The 27,176-nt window shown below is 46.3% G+C and overlaps 1 protein-coding gene across 2 annotated transcripts; it reads right to left on the reverse strand.

The window, feature by feature from the left end:
* Window positions 1-11,758: 11,758 nt before the first annotated feature.
* Window positions 11,759-20,398, reverse strand: LOC133912309 (uncharacterized). Of its 2 annotated transcripts, none has more exons than XM_062354976.1 (2): window positions 20,023-20,398; window positions 11,759-13,711 (listed from the first exon to the last, which is right to left on the reverse strand). In XM_062354976.1, exon 2 carries the CDS (start codon window positions 13,627-13,629, stop codon window positions 11,944-11,946), a length of 1,686 nt encoding a protein of 561 aa, XP_062210960.1. In that variant the 5' UTR covers window positions 13,630-13,711; window positions 20,023-20,398; the 3' UTR covers window positions 11,759-11,943. The 2 variants fall into 2 exon arrangements, with proteins under 2 accessions (XP_062210960.1, XP_062210959.1); XM_062354975.1 differs by having other exon boundaries at window positions 11,759-13,717.
* Between the last annotated feature and the right edge of the window lie 6,778 nt (window positions 20,399-27,176).

Here is a 27,176-nt window from a genome sequence, read left to right on the forward strand (position 1 = left end):
GTTGACGAGTTGCTGATTTAGATTTTTCTTTCTGTTCTATATTCTGCGTACATAGTTTTGGTTTTTGATTAATTTCGTGTTTCTATCAAGTTTCATCTTAGTTTAATCTATCCAAAATTTTGCTAGAATATCTAGTGTTTGATATGAGAAAAATTCAAGTGAGTTTGGTTTACTCTCGAGTACCTTTTTGGTCAACTCGACTAGGTTTTGATCAATTCTATTCTGGTTGATATAGTCTGCTTCGACTAGTCATAATTCTTGATCCACATATTCGATTGATTCGATTCTTGTTGGGTTTGTTTCATATTTGAATCTGATTTCATCTGTTCAAATTTGAGAGCAATCGGATCAGTGGATCTTTCTCTATATTGTTTTTACCAGAGCATGTATAATTTGTTTCAAGTGGAATATCAAGGTTAAATCGATTTTTGATTTGGGTGAATTAATCTTTGAATTTGGTTTCTGCAATCATTCACCCCTCCTCTGATTGTCTTATTAGAGTATAATCTATCCTACAAACCTACTAACAATTATCAACCATATTGTTAGTTCAGATGTATTATCATTAATATCAAAACCATACTTAAAGACTAGATGCATTTTAAGATGGCAGAGCAGCAAGCACAGGAGGACCATTTGCAGAATTAAATGGTGGTGGTGGTGGGGGGGGGGGTCAAACTATCGTTAGCTGTTCTCGTGCTACATTTAACCACTGGATAGCGAGAAAGCCGGTGGAGCGCTGGGCCCTAATCAATGACATTGACGGTGTCATGTTAGCTCATAACGTTTTAATGATCGTATTTTATCATTTGTTATGCAAATAGCCCTTCTAAAATTATAGTATCCCATGTTAGGTATACCATCATGACAACGAATATATTTGAGGCGTTCCACAATGTCCTATAGGGTGTTCGGGGCCTCCCATTGTGTGACATTATTTAGCTCACATTCTATAGAACGGCAGACTACTTTTGAGACCGTGGTAATGATGTATGGAGTGCAGCGTGCGGTTCACTCCTAAGGCGCAGGAAATCGTATCCAGAAGGAGAAATAATTCACACTTTAATCGGACCAGAATCTACGACCAGGCCAACAATGAATTTGAGGTTATGTGCCACCGCAGGTATGCTTTACAGTATAGTACATGACACACCGTGCAACAATGCCAACTTGGGCCTGACAAGATGAAGTGCAAATGCAATAAGCCAAAACTGCACCATATCCCGTGCTCACATGTCTTCGCTCCTTGAAGAGATATGGATGGCAACGATGGATCACAATACATATCACTATAATTCATGATCGATGCATTGAGGAGCACATAACTTTCGAAGATGCGTTTCTTCAATATCGAAAACAGCTACAGAGCGATTGAGAGGCCTAATTATGTACCTTATCCCCGAGCATGATTCATGGATCCAGGAAGGCCTAGAGGCCCATGAGGTTGCAAGATGATATGGATGCAACAAATGTTGTTGACGGCCTACGCAAGTGCAAAATTTGCAAACAATCTGTCCATGACAAGAGGACTTACCCAACCCGACAGTAAACTATCAGGCCACTATCGTACTATACTGGATTTGAGTTGCTGCAATTTAGTTTGTTTTCTGATGTTATTCACAGACATGGTTTGCACTCTAAATTGTTATTCACCTATTTATTGTACTACCTATTTTGTAATATATCATAAGGTACTAGCATCACATATGATGTTTTTATTGAACCATTAGGCCTGAAATTATTGTCATAGCTCATGGTGGTCTTCCCGAGCTTCTTTAGTAACGGTACGATGAGAACCATAAGGGAAGAATGATTTTCACAGGGCAACATGTACCACAATTATATATGCTTTTTAATTTCCACGATAATTGGTTACTTATTGATAACATGTATTGGATACCTTTGCAGTTGCTTCCGTTGCATACCTGGAGTGTCCACATGATTAAGGAGTTAGACCCTCGATTCCACGAGCCACTTGCACATGCAGGACTACTATCTTTCGCTCTCATGATGGCTAGAGGTGGCCGGACACTTCTCCCGTCGATTGATGTAGCACTGCTCACATGTCTCGTCTATCGGTGACATCCTGAGACGCACACGTTCCACTTTCCTTTTGGCAGATTGTCGCAACATTAAGGGATATGGCCATGCTAACAGGGCCACCGATCAGGGGCGCCCCGTTAGTAGCTCCACGACAAACAAAGGAGCAATGGAAGGGTTACGTTAAAAGCAGGTACTTATTTGTTATGTAATGAACTTAAAATATTTTAATGTTATTCAAGCTTCATTCACCATCTGCATTTTGTAGGTTTGGTGTGCAATATGACATGAAGGATGTTGGACTCAAGGGCTGTCATATTTTGGTCCATGCCCACCGGATGCAAACGATGCTACAGTTATGCTGCACTATGAGGTGTACATATACATTCTATTGTGAGGCATCATGTTCTACAACACGACAGACAATTAAATCATTCTCCATATTTTATGGTTAGCGGGTCAGCTCACGTCACGTCCTTACGAGCTGACATCTTAAAGTTGAGGATCTGTTGTGATTGCTGTAACCTGCAGAGGATTATGTGCTGCAACCCAATGGTCAAAGAAGAAGAGATCTGTTACAGGTTGCATACACCTCTTACAGCTATGGAGCTGGGAGTACATCTCGATTTGTCGATTATGGGTGAGAAAGAGCTATTATCCAGTCTCTATCTCCAATAGCGTTGCAGATGACATAAGGCCTACGATAGGGTATCTGTGGAATCATGCAAGGCTGAGATGAAGTCAACAACAAGACTATGATAGCTACTCCTGGATGAATAGTGATCTGGATGTCCTCAACACAGATCTTGTGAAGTGGAATCCATGGTGTATGTCATGAGTGACCGAAATTGCGACTGGAGGCTCATAACATCCTCTTGTTTGCGTGACTCATACTTATGGATGAACATATGATTCTTTTTATACATGAATATTGAGAAAATATATTCTTGTGAGAGTGTACATAGGCCAGTGTAGCGACAGGTGGTGCAAATACCTCCCCCAAGAGACACTGAAAGGGCACACGAGCAAGTGTATTATTGGATGTAGCATTAGTACCTTATGTGATCCATGTTAAGGAATTATAACTGTTTATATCATGTTTAGGAGGAGCGCATAGGAGAGTGGAGGCATATAATGACTGTGCATCCATGAGTGTCGAGCACATACAGAGTGGGACAGAGTCAGCCACGGTGGATATCGTCATTCCCGTTGAACAATATGATGACGCCATGTACTGGAAGTATCTTTCATGGTACCTTACTCAGCGGACTTGCAGAGTCGATCCCCAGACCCTTCCTTGAGTATTTGCCCACCTTCTTCATGTTGTGGTAAGTGATGCGGTACTTCTAACAATTTTTATATTAGTTAAACATCTGTATTACTAACATGACCCTCATTTTATATAGACCAAAGAGGTGTACGAGATGCATACGCAGTTAGAGCAAACTTGTGGGAAGCAAGTGGGTCATCAACATAGAGAGATCAGAACCCCTCTCAGGGACTAAATGAGGACGAGTGGGTCCCGGTTGCTATTCGCTATACGTTGTCTAGGTAGTTGTTCCCCACATTAGAGGGGGTATGACCTATCAGTCATGGACGTGTGTCGTGCCTCCCACAACAAGCGCTTGTCCAGTGCCCATGGGGAACCCATTCGGGCACCGTAGAGAGAGACACCTTCGGTTGCAGAGCTTCTTGTGTCACGTTCTAGTGCTGAGACAGAGGAGTACACGCAGGGTCATGAGCCTGAGTAGTGTACACTGGGTTCAGAACCCCCATAGTGGACATAGCGTACTCAGACTACGATGACACCTACGCCTACAACATCGACTCATCAAAAGGACATCATTGATTGCACTCAGCAGATGTCTGAATGGAGCAGCACGCAAGATTTTGACTGTGTTGCTGCAATGCAAGCCACCAGATTTACCAAACTTGTTAGTGGACAATACCCACACTATCTCGATGCACCTGGGGGGTTCACTGTGGTTCCAGCAGGATGAGCCTTCGGCACACTAGACTCTGTCAGAGCACATAGTAGAGGCGTTGACACTTTGCATTAGGATCCTTCATCATGGGACATGCAGTGCCGAGATAGCGCATCTGGATACACGTTCAATGGGGTCCCACAGGACAGAACGATGAAGATGACGAGCAAAGACACACGTGACAGGGGCCAGCGTAGGCCACTGGGATAAGGGCCACAAACTCGCTAGACGCTTACACTCCTAGGGATTTCGTGCGTCGTCGTCGTCGTTGAGTAGCCAGTGCAATTGTTCCGTGCACTTGTACTTGGTCATGATATTTGTATTATTCATTTTATTATCATAGTCATCTCTATTATATCTTATTCACTGTATTGTAAATGCAATTATTTTTAATTTATTTAATGTTTGTGAAATTATGGCACACAATTTTATTTGTTAGTTATTTTTTAAGTATTGTTACATATTAATTATGATATTTAATACTTATTTAATATTTTTTAAATAATCAAGGATTAATGCTTCGGTGTAGATCCAAAATGTTGCAGTTAAGGATCAATAAATCTATACCGGGAAGGGAAGGCACATGCTTTCAATGGATACCTACAACGATCAATATAGCACTTAATATCTCCTTGCAGGTTGTGCATGAAGGGAAGGATGAATTTTTCAAGGAGAACAGACTAATCCAAGCCATGTCCAAATTGCATGCAAGACACTTATGTTCTAAATTAACCACTTCGCTCCAACATATAACCACCAATAATCTTAGGGTCCTCTTGCATGAGCGGCGTCAAAGGTATTTTAGGGTGTGCGAACTATCCGACTATCCTTCTGTGCTAGGTTTCTCTAGGAGATAAAGAAGAATACTGATGTTGTCCGACCAGTATGCATCCCACCTTTAGATTCGTCATTTTCTATTTGGTAACCCTACTTACCTTTTTTCCCGGAAGATGCACGGTTGATCAACAAATACATCTCAACCTTATTGGTGATGTATATGCTCTTTGGCGGGGGTGTGATGTCTGATTCTTGTAGAAGACATGGAAATTAGCGAACCTAAGGGGTACAAGTATGCCCTTTACTATTCAACTAGAAAATAACGAGGATGATGATTTCATGCCCCCAATGCCTCGGTGTTCCAGCAGCAATACAGGAGAAGGTTCAAGGAATATTGCAAGAGGGCGTTCACGCGCTACATCGAGATGGCGTACAACCAACAAGGAAATAGGACGTGCTCATACCGTGATAGCTCAATATGATGACAACGACGATGATTTCATGCCACAATGACCCCTCCCTCTAAGGCCTCCATGTCCAGAGGACACTGATGAGTTGAGTGTGTGTAATCAGGGATAAAAGCAACTTAGTACAGATATGCAAATAAAAAAGACTAATAGAAGTGCAAGCTCATCAATTCTAGTAGTTGCAGACTGAGAGAGAGTGAAGAGAGGGAACATGCATGATATAGCCGTTGTGGGTTACGTATTAGATGGATGCATGTAAGCAAAGTTAGGATTTTCTTTCCGTCCTATATCTATTGTGAGTGTAGCTAGCTGCAAGTGGTAGGTATGTAGCCCTCGCATCAACCGGATTGATTGCAGTGCCCTCGCACCGATAGCACGTGGCAGAGGCGATAAGAGATAACACGTGGCAAATGCGACAACGTCACAAGACCCGGCTGTATTCGGCACATGAGGTGCCGAATACAGCATTGTGCAACTTATTCGGCACATCATGTGTCGAATACAGTGAGTTTTCGGCGGTCCACCGTATTCGACACGTGAGGTGCCAAAAACATTCGAGCTCATCCTTTTCGGTGCACAGTAGTGAGAGGCACCTTCAACTTCAGAGCTTCATGTTTCACATTCCGGTGCTAAGACATAGGAGTGAACACAGGCTCCTGAGTCCGAGCAGTGTACACTGGGTTCACAGCCCCCGTAGTAGACACAATCTCCTAAGACTACGATGGTACCTACGCCTGCAACATCGACTCATCAAGAGGACGTCATTGATTGCACGCAGCAGATGCCTGAATGGAGCGGCATGCAAGATTTTAACTATGTTGCTGCAATGCAGGCCGCCAACTTTACCGAACTTGTCATCCGATAGTACCCGTACTATCTCGATGGACCTGGGGGTTCACAGTGGGCCCAGCAGGATGAGCCTTTGGCACACTGGACTCCATCAGAGCATATAGTAGAGGTGTCGACACTTTCGCATAAGGATCCTTCATCATGGTACATGCAGGGTCAAATTAGCGCATCTGGATACACACTCGGTGGGGGTCCCACAGGGCAGGACGATGAAGATGACAAGCAAAGGCTCACGTGACAGGGGCCAGCGTATGCCGGTGGGATGAGGGCCACACATCCGCCAGACGCTTATACTCTTGGGAATTTTGTGCGGCGGTGTTGTCGTTGAATAACCAATGCAGTTGTTCGGTACACTTGTACTTGGTCATGATATATGTATTATTTGATTTATTGTTATAATAATTTCTATTATGTCTTATTCACTGTATTGTTAATATAATTACTTTTAATTTATTTAATGTTTGTCAAAAAAAATGACACATAACTTTATTTATTAGTTATTTTTAAGCAATGTTAAATATTAATTTGATATTTAATACTTATTTAATATTTTTTAAATAATCAGGGATTCATGCTTTGTTGCAGAGCCAAAATGTTGTAGTCAAGGATAAATAAATCTATAGCTGAATCTCCTAGTACAGGCTTTCTATGAACGCATATAATGATCAATATAGCACTTAATATTTTCTTACAGGTTGTGTGTGAAGGAAAGGATGATCTCTTCAACGAGAACAATCTAATCCAAGTTGTTTCCAAATTGCATGCAAGACTCTTCTGTTCTGCATTAACCGCTCCACTGCAATATGTACCCACCGACAATCTTAGGGCCCTCTTGCACGAGCGGCGTCAAAGGTATCTTAGGGTGTGCAAACTAGCCGACCATCCTTATGTGCTAGGTTTCTCTATAAGGTAAATAAGAATAGTGATATTGTACGACTGGTATGCATCCCACATTCAGGTTCATCATTTTCTATTTGGTAATCCTACTTACTTTTTTCTATTGATTCGAATGATCCTCTTTTGCATTAGGCATTCCCGAAAGACGTATAGTTGATCAACAAAGACATACCAAGCTTCTTGGTGATGTATATGCTCTTCGGCGGGGATGTGATGCCTGGTTCTTGTAGAAGACAATAAAAATAAGAGAACCTAAGGGGTATGTGTGCACCCTCTACTATTCAACCAGAAAATGATGAGGACAATAAAGATGATGATTTCATGCCCTAATGCCTCGATGTTCCAGCAGACATACAGGGGAAGGTTCAAGGAAGAGGACGTTCACGCACCACATCGAGATGGCGTACAACCAACAAGAAAAGAGGACGTGTTCCTATCGTGATAGCTCAAGATGATGACAATGACGATGATTTCATGCGAGAACAACCCCCCCCCCCCCCAAGGCCTCCATATCCGGAGGACACTAATGACTTTAAAGATGATAGTGAATTTACTTGTACCCATCATTACAACTTCTCATCACCACCTCGGAGACGACAACCATCTTACCCTGATAGCATTGATTGGCGCAACTAGCATTCTTCCGCTAATTTGCGTCGCCACTTTTCACCGCCCTTTTAAGATGATCTAGGTATTTAACAGTTGTACACTATGCATCTTGAGATCAATGATACAAGGCTAAGTGTTAAGGCTGCCTATAACATTTGAGACTACACGGTGAATTAGGTATTTTAAAATATACATTTAAATTAGCAAATAATTTTTAATTTTATTGAAAGTTGACAATTGATAACATTAATGTGCTTAGGATCAAACTGTGAGATATGTTCATACCTATGTCTTGACTCAGGTTTTAGATATGAAGTGACCGCACGACAAAGCTTTAAGCATAAAATGACAATACATCTTTCCTGACTCAGGCTTTAGACACGAAGTGATCACATGACCGAGCTTAAAACATGAAATGATAACACGACTCTTTCTCTCTCTGTCAGCAGACGCTTTCCATGGACTAGCAGCATGATTCCCTGAGACTCACCATAACTCTCTCTTGAGCGTGCATTGTCTTTAAGCAACACAAACTCAACTCGTATATGCTTTTGTCCAATGCGACATGTGTAATCAGGGCTAAAAGCAACTTAGTACAGATATGCAAAGAAAAAAAGACTAATAGAAGTGTAAGCTCATCAATAATAATAGTTTCAGACTGAGAGAGAGCTTGGAGAGGGAACATGCATGATGTTGCTGCTGCGGGTCACGTATTAGACAGATGTATGTAAGCAAAACTGAGATTTGCTTTCCGTCCTATATCTATTATGAGTGTAGCTAGCTGCAGGTGGTAGGTATGTAGCCCTCGCATCGACAACACGTGGCAGAGGCGACAAGAGACAATACATGGCAAATGTGACAACGTCATAGGACTCGGTTGTATTCGGCACATGAGGTACGGAATACGACATTGTGCATCTTATTTGGCACCTCATTTATCGAATACAGTGGGTTTTCGGCAGTCCACCATATTGGCATATGAAGTGCAGAAATACCTAGGTCTGTCCTTTTTGGTGCACGGTGTAGCGAAAACCCATATTCGTTGAATAAGGTATCGAATACCTATATTATATTTATAAATATAATATCATATTATCTTTTTTAAATACGATCTAATATATTGTTTATTTTTTGATTTTTACCTCGGAGTACTAGTATTTACCATCGCAAAACAACGGCACTAAAGGTACGGTTACGGAATCTAGGAACTTCTTCGGAGATCAGGTTCCAGCAAAGCTAGAGCCAGCTTTTCAAAAAGGTTCGACGGTGTGGAGATATATGGGAGAAAGGCTGAGCTGAAGAGCGGCGTCCCAAACGAAACGGACTCTCTTTTTCACGAGATCACGCGTCAGCAGCTCGTGCACGAATGGCGGATCTCGGGGTGAGCCATTCGGGGCAGGCGCCTCTCGGACTCGGTCCCTGTCTCCGTGGCCTCGCCTCGGTGCCGGTGGTCGCGAGCGGAGCAGCGTCAGCAACAGGCGTTCTGCCTGCCAAGAGACGTGCGCAGCTGTTGCGATATAAACTGTTCTCAGTGCGCAATGCGCATGCAACTTGCCCTCTTTTTTTTTTGCAACGATCGCATGCAGTCTCGAAGGCCGTGGCTTTCGGCATCGCTCGTCCTGTCTCCTGCTGGGGGCGGGGCGATGTGGGGAGGCTGCTCCGTGCCGCGTCCCCCTGATCCCTGTGCCGGTCGAGAGCACTGCACTGCTTACTGGTGCAGCGTGACAGCACAGAATTAAGTACTGCTTATTTGTTTGCGGCATCGTTTTCGATACGTTGGTTGGTTGGTGCGTCACTGCGTCTGCATGCTGCAGCAAATTCTGCAGCTGAAAAACACAAGGTTACGCGATGCGCAAATATCTACTGCATCGATCTCTTTCCTCTAGCGAATGAACGGCAGCGCTCCAGCAAGTTTGACAGTCTTCTGCATTCTGGGGTTCACTTCATCACAAATAAAAGATTCCATAATTTACTACTAAATAACTTACAATGCTCTTATATGTTATTATTTTATCTATAACATATGAATCTAGGTCTCACATGATATCTCACAATGAATAATATACTAGAGATTAGACAATTATTTAGTGATATATTGTTAATTTGAAGCAGTTTCATACAGTAATAAATTTAGTGATATATTGTTGGAAGTAGTTTCATACAGTGATAAGCTCACCATCAGTACTAATAATATATCACTACTCACTAGTAGCGGCGGAGCTAGAACAACCATGTGATTATGATAGTAATCTATATTGGTATCTACAAATTTTTATTAAAATAAACTAATTTATACTGACATCAAGGTATTTTGGTGTGTCTATAACACCTAAAATACCCTGCTCCGCCTCTGCTCACTAGCCCCTTTCGCCTTTTTGACTTTTACCCCGGCCGGCCTTAGCTTTCTCGGCTTTACAGTTACTCTCCACTGCCGATATCTGACGTCCGACCTGGACTCAATTACCCTCATCAGTGCAATCGTATCAGTGTCACAAAAACAAACCTTTGCCAGATGAGTAGTACTAAGATTTGACGCGGACCATATCCGGATAGCAAGAACAGCGACTGCTGGTCGATCAAAACTGGATCAAGTTCACCTCTCTCTGCAGCCCTGCGTGAGTGCAGACAAAGATCCTTTGCAAAAGGGACAGGTTACCCACTTACTTGTACATGGACAACACTGATCCGCTACAAATAGTAAAAGTGGAGGCACGCCACATGTACGCTTATGCGAGCATTCTTTTTTGACAACGCATTTGGCAGATTATTGGCGACATGCCAGAAACAACAAGTAGGCGAGGCCTCATCAGCTCATGTTCCCCTCGTCAAAAGCTCGCGTACCCATTTGCCGATCTGCCTGCCAGTAACAAGGAAGTCTGTGTAGAAAAGCCAGAAAGTAATTAGGCCCACGAGGTTGTCATCTGACTAAAGATTCATATGCACGCACCCGTCTCTCTCAGCAGTTAGGCAAAGCTAGCTTTGTTTTAGACGAGTCTCCAAGTGCCCCATAGGCGCCTCCATTAGCCAGGGTCACCAAGGCGTAATGACCTCCTCTCTTCCTGCCGGCTGCTAAACCAGGCCGTGCCCACTCCATTTCCCGGCATCCATCCAGTCACTCGGCATGTCACCCCGGCGAAAGGAGCCAGACCGAAAAGGGTGCCAAGTTATCTATCTCCGTCGGCGTCGCCACCAACCACGACCACCACATCTCGGTGCCTGCATTTGTCTTGTACTTACTCCGTCAGATAACAAACATGTGAGAAGACGATGTGTCTCCAGCCAGTTGGAAATGGCGATCCTTGTGCCACTACGTCCGTGGCTGCAAGAGTAGTTCTTCATCGGTGGACTTCATCCCTGCTAAAACTGGCCAGCTTGCGCGTGTGTGTCGAGTACTTGTTCGCCTGCAGTTGCGTCGTGACAATGCCCCCTGTTCAGGGCTGTCGATGGTTGGTCGGTGACGTCGGTGCGCCGTCACAGAGATCAGGTTGTGCCACCGTCGATTCGACTATGTCCACGCATTGCGCAGTGCATTCTTTTTTCTCTTCTCTTGGCGTGCAGCCGCATAGACTTGTATCACTTGTTGAATGATGAATAGCATCGCTGTAGTACGTAACTTACTTTGCCAGAGAAAAGAGATAAAAGCAGCGACAGATAAAAGCAGCGACTGCAGCAGGCTTAGCCCAGATATCTTTTTGATGCGGCCGTGTGTAGAACTTTTGACAGGAAACGGTTGGGCCAGCCACGTTGAGCACTCACGATAGTTAGCCCAGCCTGTCCTTCCACTGTTAGGCCGGAATCAGGGTCTAAACTATTCTGATATGGACCTTCCGTTTGACGAATAATGAGAAAGCGGCCTTTAACCCACACCGCACATAGCCCATAGCCATATTTCTCCAGCGCCATTTTTTATATTTCGAAAATAAAAAATTACAAAAGTACATGTTTATTTTAAAAAATTACAGAATTAGCTTTCTGTCGTCCTTCCAATGGGTGATAAGATCTAGCTTAAAAAAATTCAGATAAAAATATAATATGTACAATATGAAATAAAAAGGACACGATTTATGGTATTATCAGTGTCTGTAGCACTTTCAGCAGGTGACAGTAGTCTAACTTTGTGATTTGTCCAATGGGTGATATAATCTAGCTCTCGAATAAATTTTAGACAAAAATATAATCCGTATCTAGTATAAGCCAAGTAGCTCGCCGAGTTACTCTACACAGGGGGAGCTCATGAGTGCTCATCTGCAGCACTAGCAGACTACTACAACATACGTACGTACGTATAGAGTCACAGACACACGTGGTAGACAGTACCACTACTCTTCTTGGTCCATCTGCATCAGCGGAGGCAGCGGCGGCCTCATGGCGTGGTACGTCGCCGATCTCTCCATGGCGATGGCCATCTCCGCCCCCAGCGGGCTCATCACCCCGCCGCCGTCCACCGCGTCGATCTTGGGCGGGCACGACAGGCTCCGCAAGTGCGTGGAGGTGGACGCCTCGCGCGGCAGCGGCACAAGCACGGGGCGCCCCTCCCGGTTGCGCGCGCCATGGATGACCACGAACCGGTCGTCCTCCACGTCGTAGAAGTTGGCCGTCCGCACCTCCTGCGCCAGCGCGCAGCTCCAGCAGAAGAGCCATTTGGCGCAGTCGCCAACGGTGGGGCTGCCGCACCAACACCACCACCCGCGCCCGCCAGGGAGCTTGTACCGCCTCCGCATCTGCGCGCGCCAGAACCCACCGTAAAGGAACCCGCAGAAGCCCAGGAGCACGCCCGCGGCGACCACCGTGTCGCGGATGTCGTCATCGTAGATGTTCAGCGCCGTCACGCTGAAGATGAGGAACGGCGCCACGAAGAGGAGGATGAAGGTGAAGGCGTGCACGTACATGTTGCCGAATCCGAGGCGCTCCATGTTCCACCCGAACACGCAGAACGTGCACGTCGCCGACAGCGCGCACACCGTCCTGTCGTCGCAGCAGTCGAACAGACCGCCGCTCCACTCCGCGCTGCTCACCACCACGCGACGGTTGTATATCTTGATCTCCACGTCCCGGCCATCGTTCTCGGTCCGATTGTCCTGCCCCTGTGTCGCCTCGGCAGACGAAGACTCCGTGTCGGGCTCGTCGGACTGCTTCCGTCCCAGCGGGCCGTACGCCATGTAGAGGCCGGCGACGACCGGGCAGCCCGTGCCGAGGCCGTAGCCAATGTTGAGCGCCCAGTCCGGGCGGTCCTTGCGTGTGTAGCTCCAGAACAGAGCGCAGCAGAAGTACTGGGCAAAGCAGGTGACGTGCAGCAGCACCACCACGACCAGCATGTGCGCGCGGTCGTGCGGGAGCGCGGAGCCGTCCTTGCAGTACACCTTCCGGATCTCTTCGCGGTCGCCGTCGGGGCGCCACCGGAGGAGCAGAACGAGGTGGTGGAATATCTTGGGATGCTGGTACAGGCACATGATGGTGAAGAGCGCGTTGAGGATCTGGTTGATCACCTCCGTCCACTTCTTGCGCCGCTCGTCGTCGGGGATGGCGTCGTTCAGCATGCCAGTCATGAGCAGGAGCAGGAGCAGCAGCCCCGCCGCGACGAACGCCAGCCAGATGAGCATCGCGAAGTTGGCAGGCTTCCTGCACCAGCTCACCGCGTAGCTCCACAGCTTCCCCCATTTGATCTTCCGCACGAATGGCACGCGGAAGCGCCTCCGCGGCCCGCGGCGCCCGCCGGTGCTGTCACCCTCGTCAGAGTCCGGCTCTGTCCCCGTCGACGTCTGGCCCCTGCGGCGGAGGCGGCCTACGAAGGTAGATCGGAGGAACCATTCCTTGGACGGCTGGGCGCGGAGGAAGTCCAAGAACCGCCGCTTGCGCCGGCTCTTGCTGAGCGCGCCCCTCTCCACCGTCGGGATATAGATGGGGATGAAGTCCATCAGTCTCATTGTCCCCGACTGCGTGCCAGGCTCGCCGACGACCTCGACGATCTCGTGCCCGTCGTTGCTGCCATTAGCGTTCGGAGGCATCTCGGACGAACTCCCCGGCCACACAGCACTAGCACCTCGAGACTTCAGAGCAACATGTCATATTCGTCTGTGCTATCTGCAACTGCAACTGCAAGAGTTAATCAGATACACCATACACACGCTGTTGTTTCAGCCGACACCTGAGACGAATCTGAATTAGTAGTGCAAAAAAGTATCAACACACAGCAGCACAACCAGAACGACCAAGTCGATAACTTCCCCTCCGAGTGACCATTTCTTTGATTTCTTTTTGAAGGAGTTTATGAGTTTGTGAGTGCTCCTGTAACAGGGATTCAGAAGCCGGCCCACAGGGTCAAACTTGGTTGGCCTACTATCGATAGTCCCGTGCATGTACGAATTCTAGCACCGTATATGTTGATCTGTAAAATCTTTATGGCTGCAAGTCTGCAACGACCATAACAAGACATCGCTGTTACAGTACAATGTTGGATGCAGCTCAGTAAATGGAATTTTCATTGCCGGGTTGGACCACGGTGAATCGTGGCACATCGAAACTAAGCACTCCGCAGTCCGAGGTGACAGCGATGGTCTGAAGTAGTGATGAACTCTGATGAAGGTACAGCAGAGAAACTTGATGCATCAAGAAGCATCCATGGCTATTCTATCCCTGAGCCTTTCCGCCCTGGCGCAATGGCTAAAGGTTAGTACAACACCTGCCAAAGCTATCGTTTTTAATATGATTCCTCACTCTTTCGGTTAAATAAATATTTGAAAAAATTAGATAGATACCATTGCAAGGATGTCTATATTAAAAATACAATTAGCTATAAGATAATATATGGGTCCTAAGATCACATGTTATAGAGACACATATGGTGTTTTCCGATGTTCTTTGCGAACAAGCCATAAGTGAGCGAAAGTTAAACGACTTGGTGTCATCCATGTTACTTAGCAAATGTCACCATATGCAAGGATTTTCTGCCGGTGCTGGGCGTTTGCCTGCTGATGCTTTGTTTAGCACACAATGGGGCATCACTGTCAGTACGTTGCGGAGCTAACGTTCTGAAAAATGCTTTAAAAATGCAGGAAGAAAAGAACGTGGACTGAAAAGAGGAAAAGCTGAATCCAACTGTTAGCGATAATATCGCATGTACTGTTGCTTGCCATCTTTAGCCGGTCCCCTTCCTAATCCTTCCGATTTTGTTGCTATAAATCGGATGAGTGGTTATGATAAGAACTAGGCTTATTTGTACTCGCGTCCTTTAATCAATGAATTGCATCGTGTGAGTCTATTACAGCTTTCATGGTATCAGATACCTCTCAATCTCTCACTTCTGCTCTGATCTAACACCTCCATGTCGACTAACGCTCCTACCGCCGCCTCCTCCAGTGCGCCTGTCGTTCCTCCTGTTGCCGCTGCCTCCGGCCCACTTGTGGCTGTCATCGAGGTGGCTGTCGCAGCTGTTTGTGCTGCCCTCCAACCCGATGCGTCCAACACTGGACCCGACGCCGCTGCCGTGACCGCTCACGCCGACCGGGTGGCTTCTGCAGCCGTCGATGCTGTGCGCGCGACGCTTTCGTCTCTCGCTATTGGCTCCACCGCACCAGCCTCCACCCCCTCGGCCTCGGCATCATTGATCGATCTGGCGGCACCCTTTGCCGCCCATGCACACGCTGGGCATCCCTTGCTTGTCACGAGTGCGCCTGCCGATTTCACCATGCCCCTCTGCACCGCACTGGCCGGCTCGTCTGGAGACTTGTTCTACACGCTTGCCGGCCTGCCGATCCACACCGGCCTCACAGACATCGACCTCGACGATGCCTCTCTTGCGTCGCTCCATGCCCAGGCGGTTGTTGTCCTTAACATCAAGTCTCTCTTCTCGGTCACCCTCGACCTCGCCGCCGGGCAACTACACCAAGTGGCGCCACCTTTTTCTTATCACTCTTGGCAAGTATGCAATGTCCGATCATGTGCTGACCGACGCTTTCCGCCCGGACCATGCGGATTGGATTCACATGGATTGTGTCATCATCGCTGGGCTTTATGGCACAATCTCCACCGGTTGCTGGAGATCGTCATGACGGTCAACACTACATCACGCTTCATGTGGAGGGCTCTTGAACATCAGTTCTTGGGAAACCGAGAACGTCGCGCCCTCAACCTTACGACAGAGTTCCACAACTTCGCCCAAGGTGACCTTTGCGTCACCGACTATTGCCACCTGTTGAAGAGCATGGCGGACAATCTCGCTGACCTTGGGGAACTTGTCGCCGACCGCACCTTGGTTCTCTCCCTCCTCAAAGGTCTGAATGAGAAATTCACTCACCTACAAACCCTTATTCCAATGCAGCAGCTGTTTCCATCCTTTGTTGAGGCCATGTCCCAAATTCTCCTGGAGGAGATCACCAAGGGCCATCATCCTGCCGGCTCCTCCACCGTCCTCCTTGCTTCTACCGGCGGTGGTTCCGGCTCCAGGGGCGCGGGACCTAGCTCCAATCCTGCTCCGCCCACTGGTTATGCCAAGAACTCAGGTGGCCAAGGTGGCAACTATGGCGGGAACATCAATTCCGGCCGAAATCGTCATCGTCACGGCAACGGCGGCTGCGGCAATGGCGACAGCAGAGGCACTCAGGGTGCGCCTACCTCGTGTGCCCAGGGCGCTCCTCACGCCTGGCCCACACCATAAAATCCATGGGCCAAGACGATGCAATAGCTCCGGTGATCTTTACACGTTCATCCCATCGGCCTCACCCTCCGCAGCACCATCCTGCGCCCTCCTCGCTGGTGACTCCTCCATCACGCTTTGGCATCACCGTTTTGGTCACCTCAGTCATGAAGCTCTTGCTCAATTAACTCACTCTTCGGCCATCCTCCTTCCAAAGGCGGGGTCTCCACTAATTTCCACGCTTGTCAGTTAGGCCGACACATACGTATTCCTTTTACAAATTCCTTTACTAGGGCTCAAAAAGTTTTTGATTTAATCCATTGTGATCTGTGGACATCCCCTATTACTAAGTGTCTCTAGTTATAAATACTATCTTGTCATTCTTGATGATTGTTCACACTTTGGACTTTTCCTCTTCGTTTCAAGTCTCACACCTTCCAAACTTTGTCTCATTTTTTTGATTTTGCCAAAACCCAGTTTTCTGCATCCATCCGTGATATTCAGTGCGACAATGACAATGAATTTGATAATTCCACCGTGCGCACATTCTTTCTCACCCACAGAGTGACCATGCGGATGTCTTGCCCTCATACTTCTCCCCAAAATGGCAAAGTCGAGCGTATCCTTCGGCCTATAAATAACATTGTGCACTCACTACTTTTTCAGGCTGGTCTCCCTGGCTCCTTTTGGGTCGACGCCCTCCACACCGCCACTTACCTCATCAATCGCTACCTGACAAAAACCTTGCAACACTACACCCCATATTCTGCTCTCCACGGCACTCACCCATCCTACACTCATTTCCGAGTTTTCAGCTGCAAATGTTACCCCAACCTATCCGACACAGCATCCCATAAACTTTCCCCCCGCTCCACCATGTCTATTTTTCTTGGTTATCCTCTGGAGCACAAAGGGTACCGGTGTTTTGATCCTGTTTCTAACATGGTGATTATTTCACGTCATGTGGCTTTTGATGAACACTCGTTTCCATATGCTGAGATTTCATCTAATAACACATGTGCTGCTGACCTTAATTTTTTGGAGGATTTTTCGGCGTCTCAGGTTTCCCCAGTTGGCATCTCCCGAGGCCACCAGTGCGGCTCTCCTCGGCCCGCGTCTGCTAGACCGACCCAGCTACCATCGGACCGCCTGGAATCCACGCCCCAGCCGCCAAGTGCACCTAGGTTGCCCGGTTTATCGCTCGACTCGGCGGATTCACCGCCCGGTTTGCCTAGTGCACCCGGCTGACCTGCTCCCAGCCTGTCACAGTGATGTCAACACTCGGGCTGCCAAGTGCGCCTGGACCGGCTGGCTCTTGGCCTCTCTCGGTCCCTGAGACGGGACCCTTTCCAGCCCCTGATGACCTTTTAATGGCCCACAACTCCAATGCACATGGATAGCTCGGTCTGCCCTCTCTCGGTGCCCTGACATGCACGAGGAGCGCTCGCATCCCTGGCGCCCGCCCGCCAGCCGAGCTCGGTGTGGCTCCGGTGCTCAACTCGCATGGCATGACTACCCGAGGCAAGTGTGGCATTCACTTGCCCAACCGATGGCTAAATCTCCATGCCTCCTCTCTGCCTCCAGTGCCTCGCACGTACCGTGCCGCACTTGCTGATCACCATTGGCGCGCAACAATGGACGAAGAACATGCTGCACTCCAGTCCAATCACACGTGGGACCTCGTTCCACGCCTGCCGGGTGCCAATGTTGTCACAGGAAAATGAATTTTCCGTCACAAATTTCACTCTGATGGCAGTTTGGACAGATATAAGGCTCGATGGGTCTTGCGGGGTTTCACACAGCGCCCTAGCGTGGACTTTGATGAAACATTCAGCCCTGTTGTGAAGCCAGCCACCGTCCGTACTGTCCTCAGTCTTGTTGTCTCTCGAGATTGGCCAGTTCACTAGCTTGATGTGAAGAATGCTTTCCTTCATGGCACACTTTAGGAGACAGTCTACTGCATCCAGCCGTCCGGCTTTGTTGATCCTGCCCCTCAAGATTTAGTGTGCTGTCTCAACAAGTCTTTGTACGGGCTCAAGCAAGCACCACTGGCATGGTACAGCCGGTTTGCAGCCTACCTGCTCTCCATTGGATTCATTGAGGCGAAGTCAGACACCTCCTTATTTATGTATCATCGCGGTGCCGACATGGTCTATCTTTTGCTCTATGTGGATGACATAGTTCTAACCGCCTCGTCGTCCATTTTACTTAGATGGATCATCTCTGCTCTTCAGTCAGAATTCTCCATGAAGGATTTAGGCCAGCTTCATCATTTTCTTGGCATCACTGTCACCCGTCAGTCCTCTGGGTTATTTCTCAATCAGCAGCAGTACTGTTTGGAGATTCTGGAGCACGTAGGCATGGCTGACTGCAAGCCGTGTAGCGCATCGGTCGACACAAATGCCAATCTCTCCTCCGCCGATGGTCCCCCTATGGCTGATTCTACTTATTATGGCAGTTTGGCTAGTGCCCTCCAGTACTTGACTTTCACTCAGCCGGACATAGCCTATGCAGTTCAGCAGGTTTGCCTCCATATGCACGATCCTCGAGAGCCCCATCTTGCAACGCTTAAGAGGACTCTCCACTACGTTCGCGGCACCTTAAACTACGGTTTGGTCCTTCGTCGCTCCGCCACACTTGATCTTGTCGCCTACTCCGATGCTGACTGGGCTGGTTGTCCTGACACTCGGAAATCCACCTCAGGATACACTGTGTTTTTAGGTGACAACTTGGTGTCGTGGTCCTCGAAGCGACAGAACACTGTTTCTCGATCCAGTGCTGAGGTTGAGTATAGGGATGTTGCTAATGCTGTTGCTGAAACTTGTTAGCTTCACTAACTCCTTCACGAGCTCCACGCCCCACCCACACGAGCTACCCTCATCTATTGTGACAATGTCAGTGCAGTATATCTCTCGATGAATCCGATGCAGCATCAGCGCACTAAGTACATTGAAATTGATCTTCACTTTGTCCGCGAGAAAGTTGTTGTTGGCGCCGTTCGCGTTCTTCACGTGCCTACAACCTCTCAGTATGCTGATATTTTCACAAAGGGTCTGCTAGCTCTATTTTTTCTAAGTTTCGATCCAGTCTAAACATTCATTGCAACGACGATCAGACTGTGGGGGCGTGTTAGCGATAATATTGTATGTATTGTTGCTTGCCATGTTTAGCCGGTTTCCTTCCTAATCCTTCCGATTCTGTTACTATAAATCGGTTGAGTGATTATGGTAAAGATTAGACCTATTTGTACTCGCGGCCTTTGATCAATGAATTGCATCGCGTGAGTCTATCACAGCTTTCACCAACAGCGGAAGCACTTAACTCTGCCGACTGCAAAAAATCTCACGGTGGTAGGGGGGTTGGCCCTGTGCTACTCCATATAAGGAGCATGAATTCGTTTGGGAAGAAAAAACTATAACCGAATGATCTGTCAAGATTACGCTGGAGTTTTATGGTTCCCGGCTAAAATCATGATGCCACAGTTACAAAATTAGGAGCGCTTCCTAATGTCAGTGAGTATGGAACTTCTATGTGCCTGATTTGCTTTGCCTGATGAAGATTCACTAAACTAGCATAAGCTTATTGATCCATCGCAAGACGAAAGGAGAACCACAAACATTGCAAAAAGAGGAACCAGGGAGGCTGGAAGGGGGCTAACGCACAGCAACTCCAGCTGAAACCGTATCTAGCCCCGCAGCAATTCAGAACCGAACTGAACAAAATTAACTTGGCAGATAATAGGACAAATTCAAGAATTAGCACAAACCTGAGCTCCACATTCCCACCGGCATCACCATGCCCTGTATACGCACACAAAGCCTTTCCTGGTATCGCAATTCTTCTCAACTGACGAACTAGAACAGAGTTGTCTTGGCTGGCTCTCCGCAGAAACCACCACCGCTGCCTCTGGATTGCGACTTGTACGAGAAGTTGCAGGCGCTGGTGAGATCGGAATCCGGAGGGAGATCGACGGGTGCAGTTAAGCTCGCTTGCCCCGCGCGGGCGGCGGGGTGAGTTCTGGTTCTTGACCGCAAAGGAAGTCTCCAACTTGTTCAGAGGGGTGCTTGTGCTGGAGGAAGGGGGAGTCAGAGTTGGCGGGTGGGGGGACTGGAAAAGAAGAACGGCCAACTAGTGGATTCTACGGGGGAAGGCCGCTGATTCGACTTTCTAACTGTGACAACGGCCCAGAGCAGCTGGAGTGTGAGACGCGGCAAGATTATCACGTGGTGAGAGATGACGCTGTTGTATTTCAACCGGAGCGCTAAGATCCTGTGACCGCGAGCTCAGATGGTTAGCCTCGACTTGTCTACTCATATTTTCTTAAGCTTATATCTGAAAGAAATAATATATATATAACTATATTTAATAGTTAAAACGTGTAGTAAACGTGTATCCATACTACGTGAAATTATATGCCTATATGATACGCGTGTATCTAACTTATACTTTGAAAAAAGATCCAATGACCGCAAACCAGATTTTTTTCCGCTGCTGAAAGCCTGAAGGCTGAAACTGACTACCGTGCGTTGGCCGTTGTCCGTCGCCAAACTACACGTCATGCACGATAATTGTTGCGGCTCTCGGCGTGTGCCAATGTGGCGGCGGCCAAAGCATCTAATTTTCTTGGATGAAATTTCAGAATTTACAACCGAATCTGCACATCTCTCAAGTATTTGCCATTCCGCGTGCGAATTGTTTCATTTTGTGCCATCGTGGACTCCTCTACCCCCGACTTCTTCGTTTAGTTTCTTCTTCACATCAGAACAACCACTGTAGCTCAGCCTTCCCCGACACTTGAGTTGTGTCCGTGCCACGCCGCATCTCTCCCTCTTGAGCCGGCCTGGGTCAACCTGGCGGGCGAAGCATCCGCACCTCTTCACCCACCACCTCTCGCGCAAGGTGCGATTAGCGCTCCTCTCTACCTCCCTGCGTGCCTACTATCCAGGAGAGGTCGAGGTCCCGCTCTTGGTGTGCGCCATCCAGGAGAGGTCGAGGTCCCGCTCTTGGTGTGCGCCAGCAAGTGTAGTATCGTCAGCCAATTTTGCACGTCAGCGCAGGATGACGCTCATTATACACACTTAGTAGTGTTATAATCTTTTAATATATTACTAATTATTCATCATTATTATTAATTATTAATATTAATTTTGATGATATTCGTGTATAGTGTCGTTTGATTATGACTTAGTAAAAAAGATAACGAAATCAAACATAAATGGACTTACAGGAAAATACACATAGATCCACTTAAAAAGTGGCTCATTTGGGGCCTAAAATTTGGTGATGCTAAGCGGCACCCTAGGCCATACTGCGCGACACTACCATTTCAAAGCTCACCTCGACCTGTCCAAGGCCTAGGCACCTTCCCGGTGCAAAAGCCTTCTAGAAGTTACCACCGACATATTGAGGATATTTCAAAAGTGTCAAATATGAAAACTGAATCGTCAAAGATTTAGACTTATCTTTTAAATCCATCTTAGAAAATTGTCACATCCCAAAATGTTAATTACGTGATTAAATATTCATAATCATCATAGTATTATGTTTATGCATATTCATTTGATAACTTAAGCTTAAATATGCTTCAAAAGTACTTGGAGGTAGTTTAGAGTCATTTAGAAAATCCTAAATGCCTTGGAGAATAGGAAGAATAGAACTAGAGGAAATTAGAAAATTTTAGCAAAAAACCCTTCTATCGGTCTGACTGGGATTGCTCGTGGTCTAACCACAAAAGGCAGCCACCCTCCTGGATGAGATCAAAGAAGCTCGAAGGGATGACAAAGGTGTGGCCTGAATCCGAGAGAAAATGAAGGAAGACAAGACCACTTGTTTTTTCTAAAAATGATCAAGGCGTCCTATGGTTTGAAAAGATACTAGTTGTTTCGAAGGTTGAGACATCGAGGAAAAAGATTCTACACGAAGCTCATGACTCCTTGCTAACCATTCATCTAGTGAGTACCAAGATGTACCAAGACCTCAAACTAAGATTTTGATGGGCTCACATGAAGCGAGAAATTGCTTGATATGTTGCTGAGTGTGATGTTTGCCGAAGAGTGAAGGCTGAGCACCTCAAGCCGGCTATTACGCTCCAAATCTTGCATATTACCTCCTGGAAGTGGGAGGATATCGGAATGGATTTCATTACCGGACTGCTGAAGATCTCTCAAGGTTATGACTCAACTTGGGTCATCGTGGACCAGTTGACTATGTCTGCTCATTTCTTTCCTATCAAGATCACGTATTCGGTCAAACAATATGCGGGGTTGTACCACACTCGAATTGTTTGCCTTCATGGGATTCCGAAGAAGATTATCTCTGATCGAGGCACTCAATTTACCTCACATTTCTAGAGGAGCCTTTATGAAGCCGTGACGACTGAGCCATTCCATAACACCGCCTATCACTCTCAAACCGATGGTCAAACCGGTAGGGTAAATAAAGTTCTAGAAGATACATTGCGAGCTTTGTGCTCTCACATATGGGAAGAAGTGAAAAATTTACTTACCATTTGCCAATATCTCCTACAACAATGGTTATCAGTCGAGCATTGAAATATCGCCGTTTGAAGCTCTCTATGGTCAAAGATATCGAACACCATTGAATTGGTCTGAATCCAGCGAAAGCGCTTTTCAAGGCTCGGATTTGGTCAAAGAGGAAAAAGAGTATGGCTATTCGTATGTGTCTCCTCATGGTTCTGTCCCAACAGAAGAGCTATACAAATCGTCTCTAACGAGAACATGTGTTTCATATTAGGGACTTTTCTATCTCAAGGTTTCTCCTCTCAAACAAGTTCGACGCTTTTAAGTCAGAGGAAAGCTAGCACCCCGATATGTAGGGTCTTTTCAAATTATTGCTCGGCGTGAATAGGTGGCCTATCAATTGGACCTACCTTTGTCCCTCTCTGCTATCCACAACGTGTTCCAATCCTCGCAACTGAAGAAATGCCTTCTAGTTACAACTGAAGTCACTGAAGTTGCAAATCAAGAATTGCAACCGGGTCTCTCATATTGCGAGTGACCAATTCAAATCTTGGATGAAGCGGAACGCAATACTTAACGACACTCTATTAAGTTCATCAAAATCCAATGGAGCAACTACACCGAGGATGAAACAATTTGGGAGCGTGAGTATAAAATCCGCTTTGAATATCCTGAACTTTTTGAGAACTTGTAAATGTCATTGTAATTTTGTATAATTGTTGCGTCTCACATGTCTATAATTATCACCATGTTAAATGGAGAGTTTGTTCCCAAAGGATTGCACTTAGAAACTATCTAACCGGGAGAACCATACTCCTGGTGGTCTGACCGCTATTGGTCTGCCGATTTGACCGCTAGAGGCGTTTATAACTCTTTGTTCTTGAGTGGTCTGACTGCCATAGGTTCGCGGTCTGACCATTGGTCGACGGTCTTACTGTCGGTATAATGTCAGTCCGACCGTCAAAGCCCAAAACTCTCTATATAAATTTTGGTCTAACCATCATCTCTGAGGTCTAACCGAGCTACGGTCTGACCACCAGCTCATGTGAAGGTCCAATGACTATCATTTTGTTCCATCAAGGACTTTTGAAAAAAAATTATTTTCCATTTTTGGAAGATTCCCTTTCACATCATCACCATCACCTTTTCCTTGAGTTCGCCGAATCTCAGGACGAGATTCTTTTTAATTGGGAGGGGGGGGGGGTTGTAACATCCTAAAACACTGATCATGTGATTAAGCATTCATAATCATCATGGCATTATGTTTATATGTATTCGTTTGATAATTTGGGTTTAAACATGTTTCAAAAGTACTTGGAGGTAGTTTAGAGCCCTTTAGGAAAACCCTAAGTGCCTTGATGAAAAGGAAAAATAGAAATCGGGTAAAACTAGGAATTTTTCAGCAAAAAACCCTTCTAGCGGTTTCAACATCTATTGTGACGCTTCCCGTATAAGCCTCGAATGTGTCCTTATGCAAGAAGGCAGAGTTGTTGCTTATGTCTCACGCTAGTTGAAGCACCGTGAGAAGAACTACCCAACCCATGACTTAGAGCTTATGGTAGTTGTGCACGTTCTGAAGATTTAGCGCCACTATCTGCTAGAAAATTTGTGTCGTATCTATACGAACCATAAAAGTCTGAAATACATCTTCACTCAAGCTGATTTGAATATGAAACAGAGAAGATGGCTCAAATTAATCAAAGACTATGAGCTAGAAATTCATTATCATTCTGGTAAGACGAATGTGGTCGCCGATGCACTGAGTCGAAAGGCTCGATGCAATTGTCTTATGGTTAAACCCGGAAATACCACACTTTGTGATGAATTCCGAAGACTTGGACTCGAAATGGTTTTGGAGGGGTTTCTTGCAAACATAGGGATCAAATCCACCCTCTTGGATGAGATCAAAGAAGCTCAAAGGGATGACAAGGGCGTGGGCCGAATATGAGAGAAAATGAAGGAATGTAAGGCCACATGTTTTTCTAAATATGATCAGAGCATTCTATGGTTTGAAAAGAGAGTAGTTGTTCCGAAGATTGAAACACTGAGGAAGAAGATTCTGGACAAAACTCATGTCTCCTTGCTATCTATTCATCCGGGGAGTACCAAGATGTACCAAGACATCAAGCCCAGATTCTAGTGGACTCGCATGAAGTGAGAAATTGCTCGATTGTTGCTGAGTGTGATGTCTACTGAAGAGTGAAGGCCAAGCACCTCAAGCTGACCGGTACGCTCCAGCCATTACCTATTCCCCCTGAAAGTAGGAGGAGATCTAAATGGACTTCATTACCGGATTGTCAAAGACCTCTCAAAGTTATGACTCAATTTAGGTCATTATAGACCGGTTGACTAAGTCTGCTCATTTCTTTCCTGTCAAGATCACATATTCGGTCAAGCAATATGCGGAGTTGTACGACACCCAAATTGTTTGTCTTCATGGGATTTCGAAGAAGATTATCTCCGATCGAGGCACTTACTTTACCTCACATTTCTGGAGGTGTCTTCATTAAGCCATGGGGACCGAGCTCTTCCATAGGACCGCCTACCACCCTCAAACTGATGGTCAAACCGAGAAGTTGAATCAAGTTCTAGAAGATATGTTACGAGCTCGTGCTCTCACATATGGGAAAAAGTGAGAAGTTTGCTTGTCATTCGTCGAGTTCTCCTACAACAACAATTATAAGTCGAGCATTAAAATGTCATCTTTTGAATCTCTCTATGGCTGAAGATGCGGAACACCGTTGAATTGGTCTGAATCCAGCGAAAGGGATTTTCTAGACCCAGATTTGGTCAAAGAGGCAGAAGAGCATGTTTTGGTTATTCACAAGTGTCTCCTTATGGCTCAGTCTCGACAGAAGAGCTATATGGACCACCGCCGACGAGAACTTGTGTTTCATATTTGGGACTTTTTCTATCTCAAGGTTTTTCCTCTCAAAGGAGTTTGACACTTTCAAATCAGAGGGAAGCTAGCACCCCAATATGTAGGGCCTTTTCAAATCATTGCTTGGAGTGGTTAGGTAGCCTATCAATTGGACCTACCTCTGTCCCTCTCCGCTATCCACACGTGTTCCACGTCTTGCAACTAAAGAAATACATTCGAGTTCCAACCGAAGTTATTGAAGATGCAAATCAAGAATTGCAAACAGATCTCTCATATTGCGAGCGACCAATTCGAATCTTGAATGAAGCGGAATGCAAGATGTGATGACACTCTATTAAGTTCATAAAAATCCAATGGAGCAACCGCACCGAGGATGAAGCAACTTAGGAGTGTGAGGATAAAATCCGCTCCATATCCCGAACTTTTTGAGAACTTGTAAATATCATTGTAATTTTGCATAATTATTGTGTCTCACATGTCTATAATCATCGCCATGTTGAATGGAGAGCTTATTCCCAAAGGATTGCAGTTAGAAACTATATAATCGGGAGAACCATACTCCTAGTGGTCTGACTAGTATTGGTCTACTAGTCTGACCACCATAGTCATTTAGAACCCAAAACTTTGTGTTCCCGGGCGGACTGACCGCCTAAGGCTCACGGTCTGACCGTTGGTCGACGGTCTAATCACCGGCATAATGTCAGTCCGACCGCAAGAGCCTAAAACTCTCTGTATAAATTTTGGTCTAACTGTCATCTCCGTAGTCTAACCGAGTCGCGGTCTAACCGGGCCTAGCTGTGGTCTGACCACACGCTCTTGTGAATATTCAATGACTATCATTTCGTTCCGTCTACGAATTTCGACAAAATTCTTTTCCATTTGCGGGAGATTCCCTTCGACTTCATCACTATCACTTTTTCCCTAAGTTCATGAAATCATGGGACGAGATTCTTTTTAAGGGGGAGGTTTGTCATGTCTCAAAATACTAATCATGTGATTAAGCATTTATAATCATCATGATATTATGTTTATGCATATTCGTTTGATAATTTGAGTTTAAACATGTTTTAAAATTACTTGGTGGTAGTTTAAAGCTATTTAAGAAAACCCTAAATACCTTGGAGAAGAATAAGAATAGAAAGAGGGGAAAATTAGGAAATTTAAGCAAAAGACCCTTCTAGCGGTCCGACCGGGATTCCCCACGGTCTGACCGCCAGGGGTAGCCACGTGGGCTTCCCGTGGTTTGCTCGACCCATCCTGTGGTCTGACTGCCACAGTGCAGAGGCTCCACTTAAGAAAATCGACCAACTCTCTCATACTCTCACTCACTCATTCACCCAGACCAATAGAGAGGGAGAGATCACATCGAAATCCACGACGACCGGAGATCAATGGAGGAAACTTCCTCGAGCTTGCCGAAGGCTTCCTTGAGCTCATACCCTTCACCCTCGTCGTCGGTGAAGTTTCCACGCGAGTTCATCCACCTCAAGCTCCTACACCACCTCGGAGTCCGATCTCCAAATTAGAGCTTCCCCAGAGTGAACCTATCTAATAGAAAGC

Source organism: Phragmites australis, chromosome 3 (genome assembly GCF_958298935.1).
Source record: "Phragmites australis chromosome 3, lpPhrAust1.1, whole genome shotgun sequence".
Lineage (NCBI taxonomy): Eukaryota > Viridiplantae > Streptophyta > Magnoliopsida > Poales > Poaceae > Phragmites > Phragmites australis.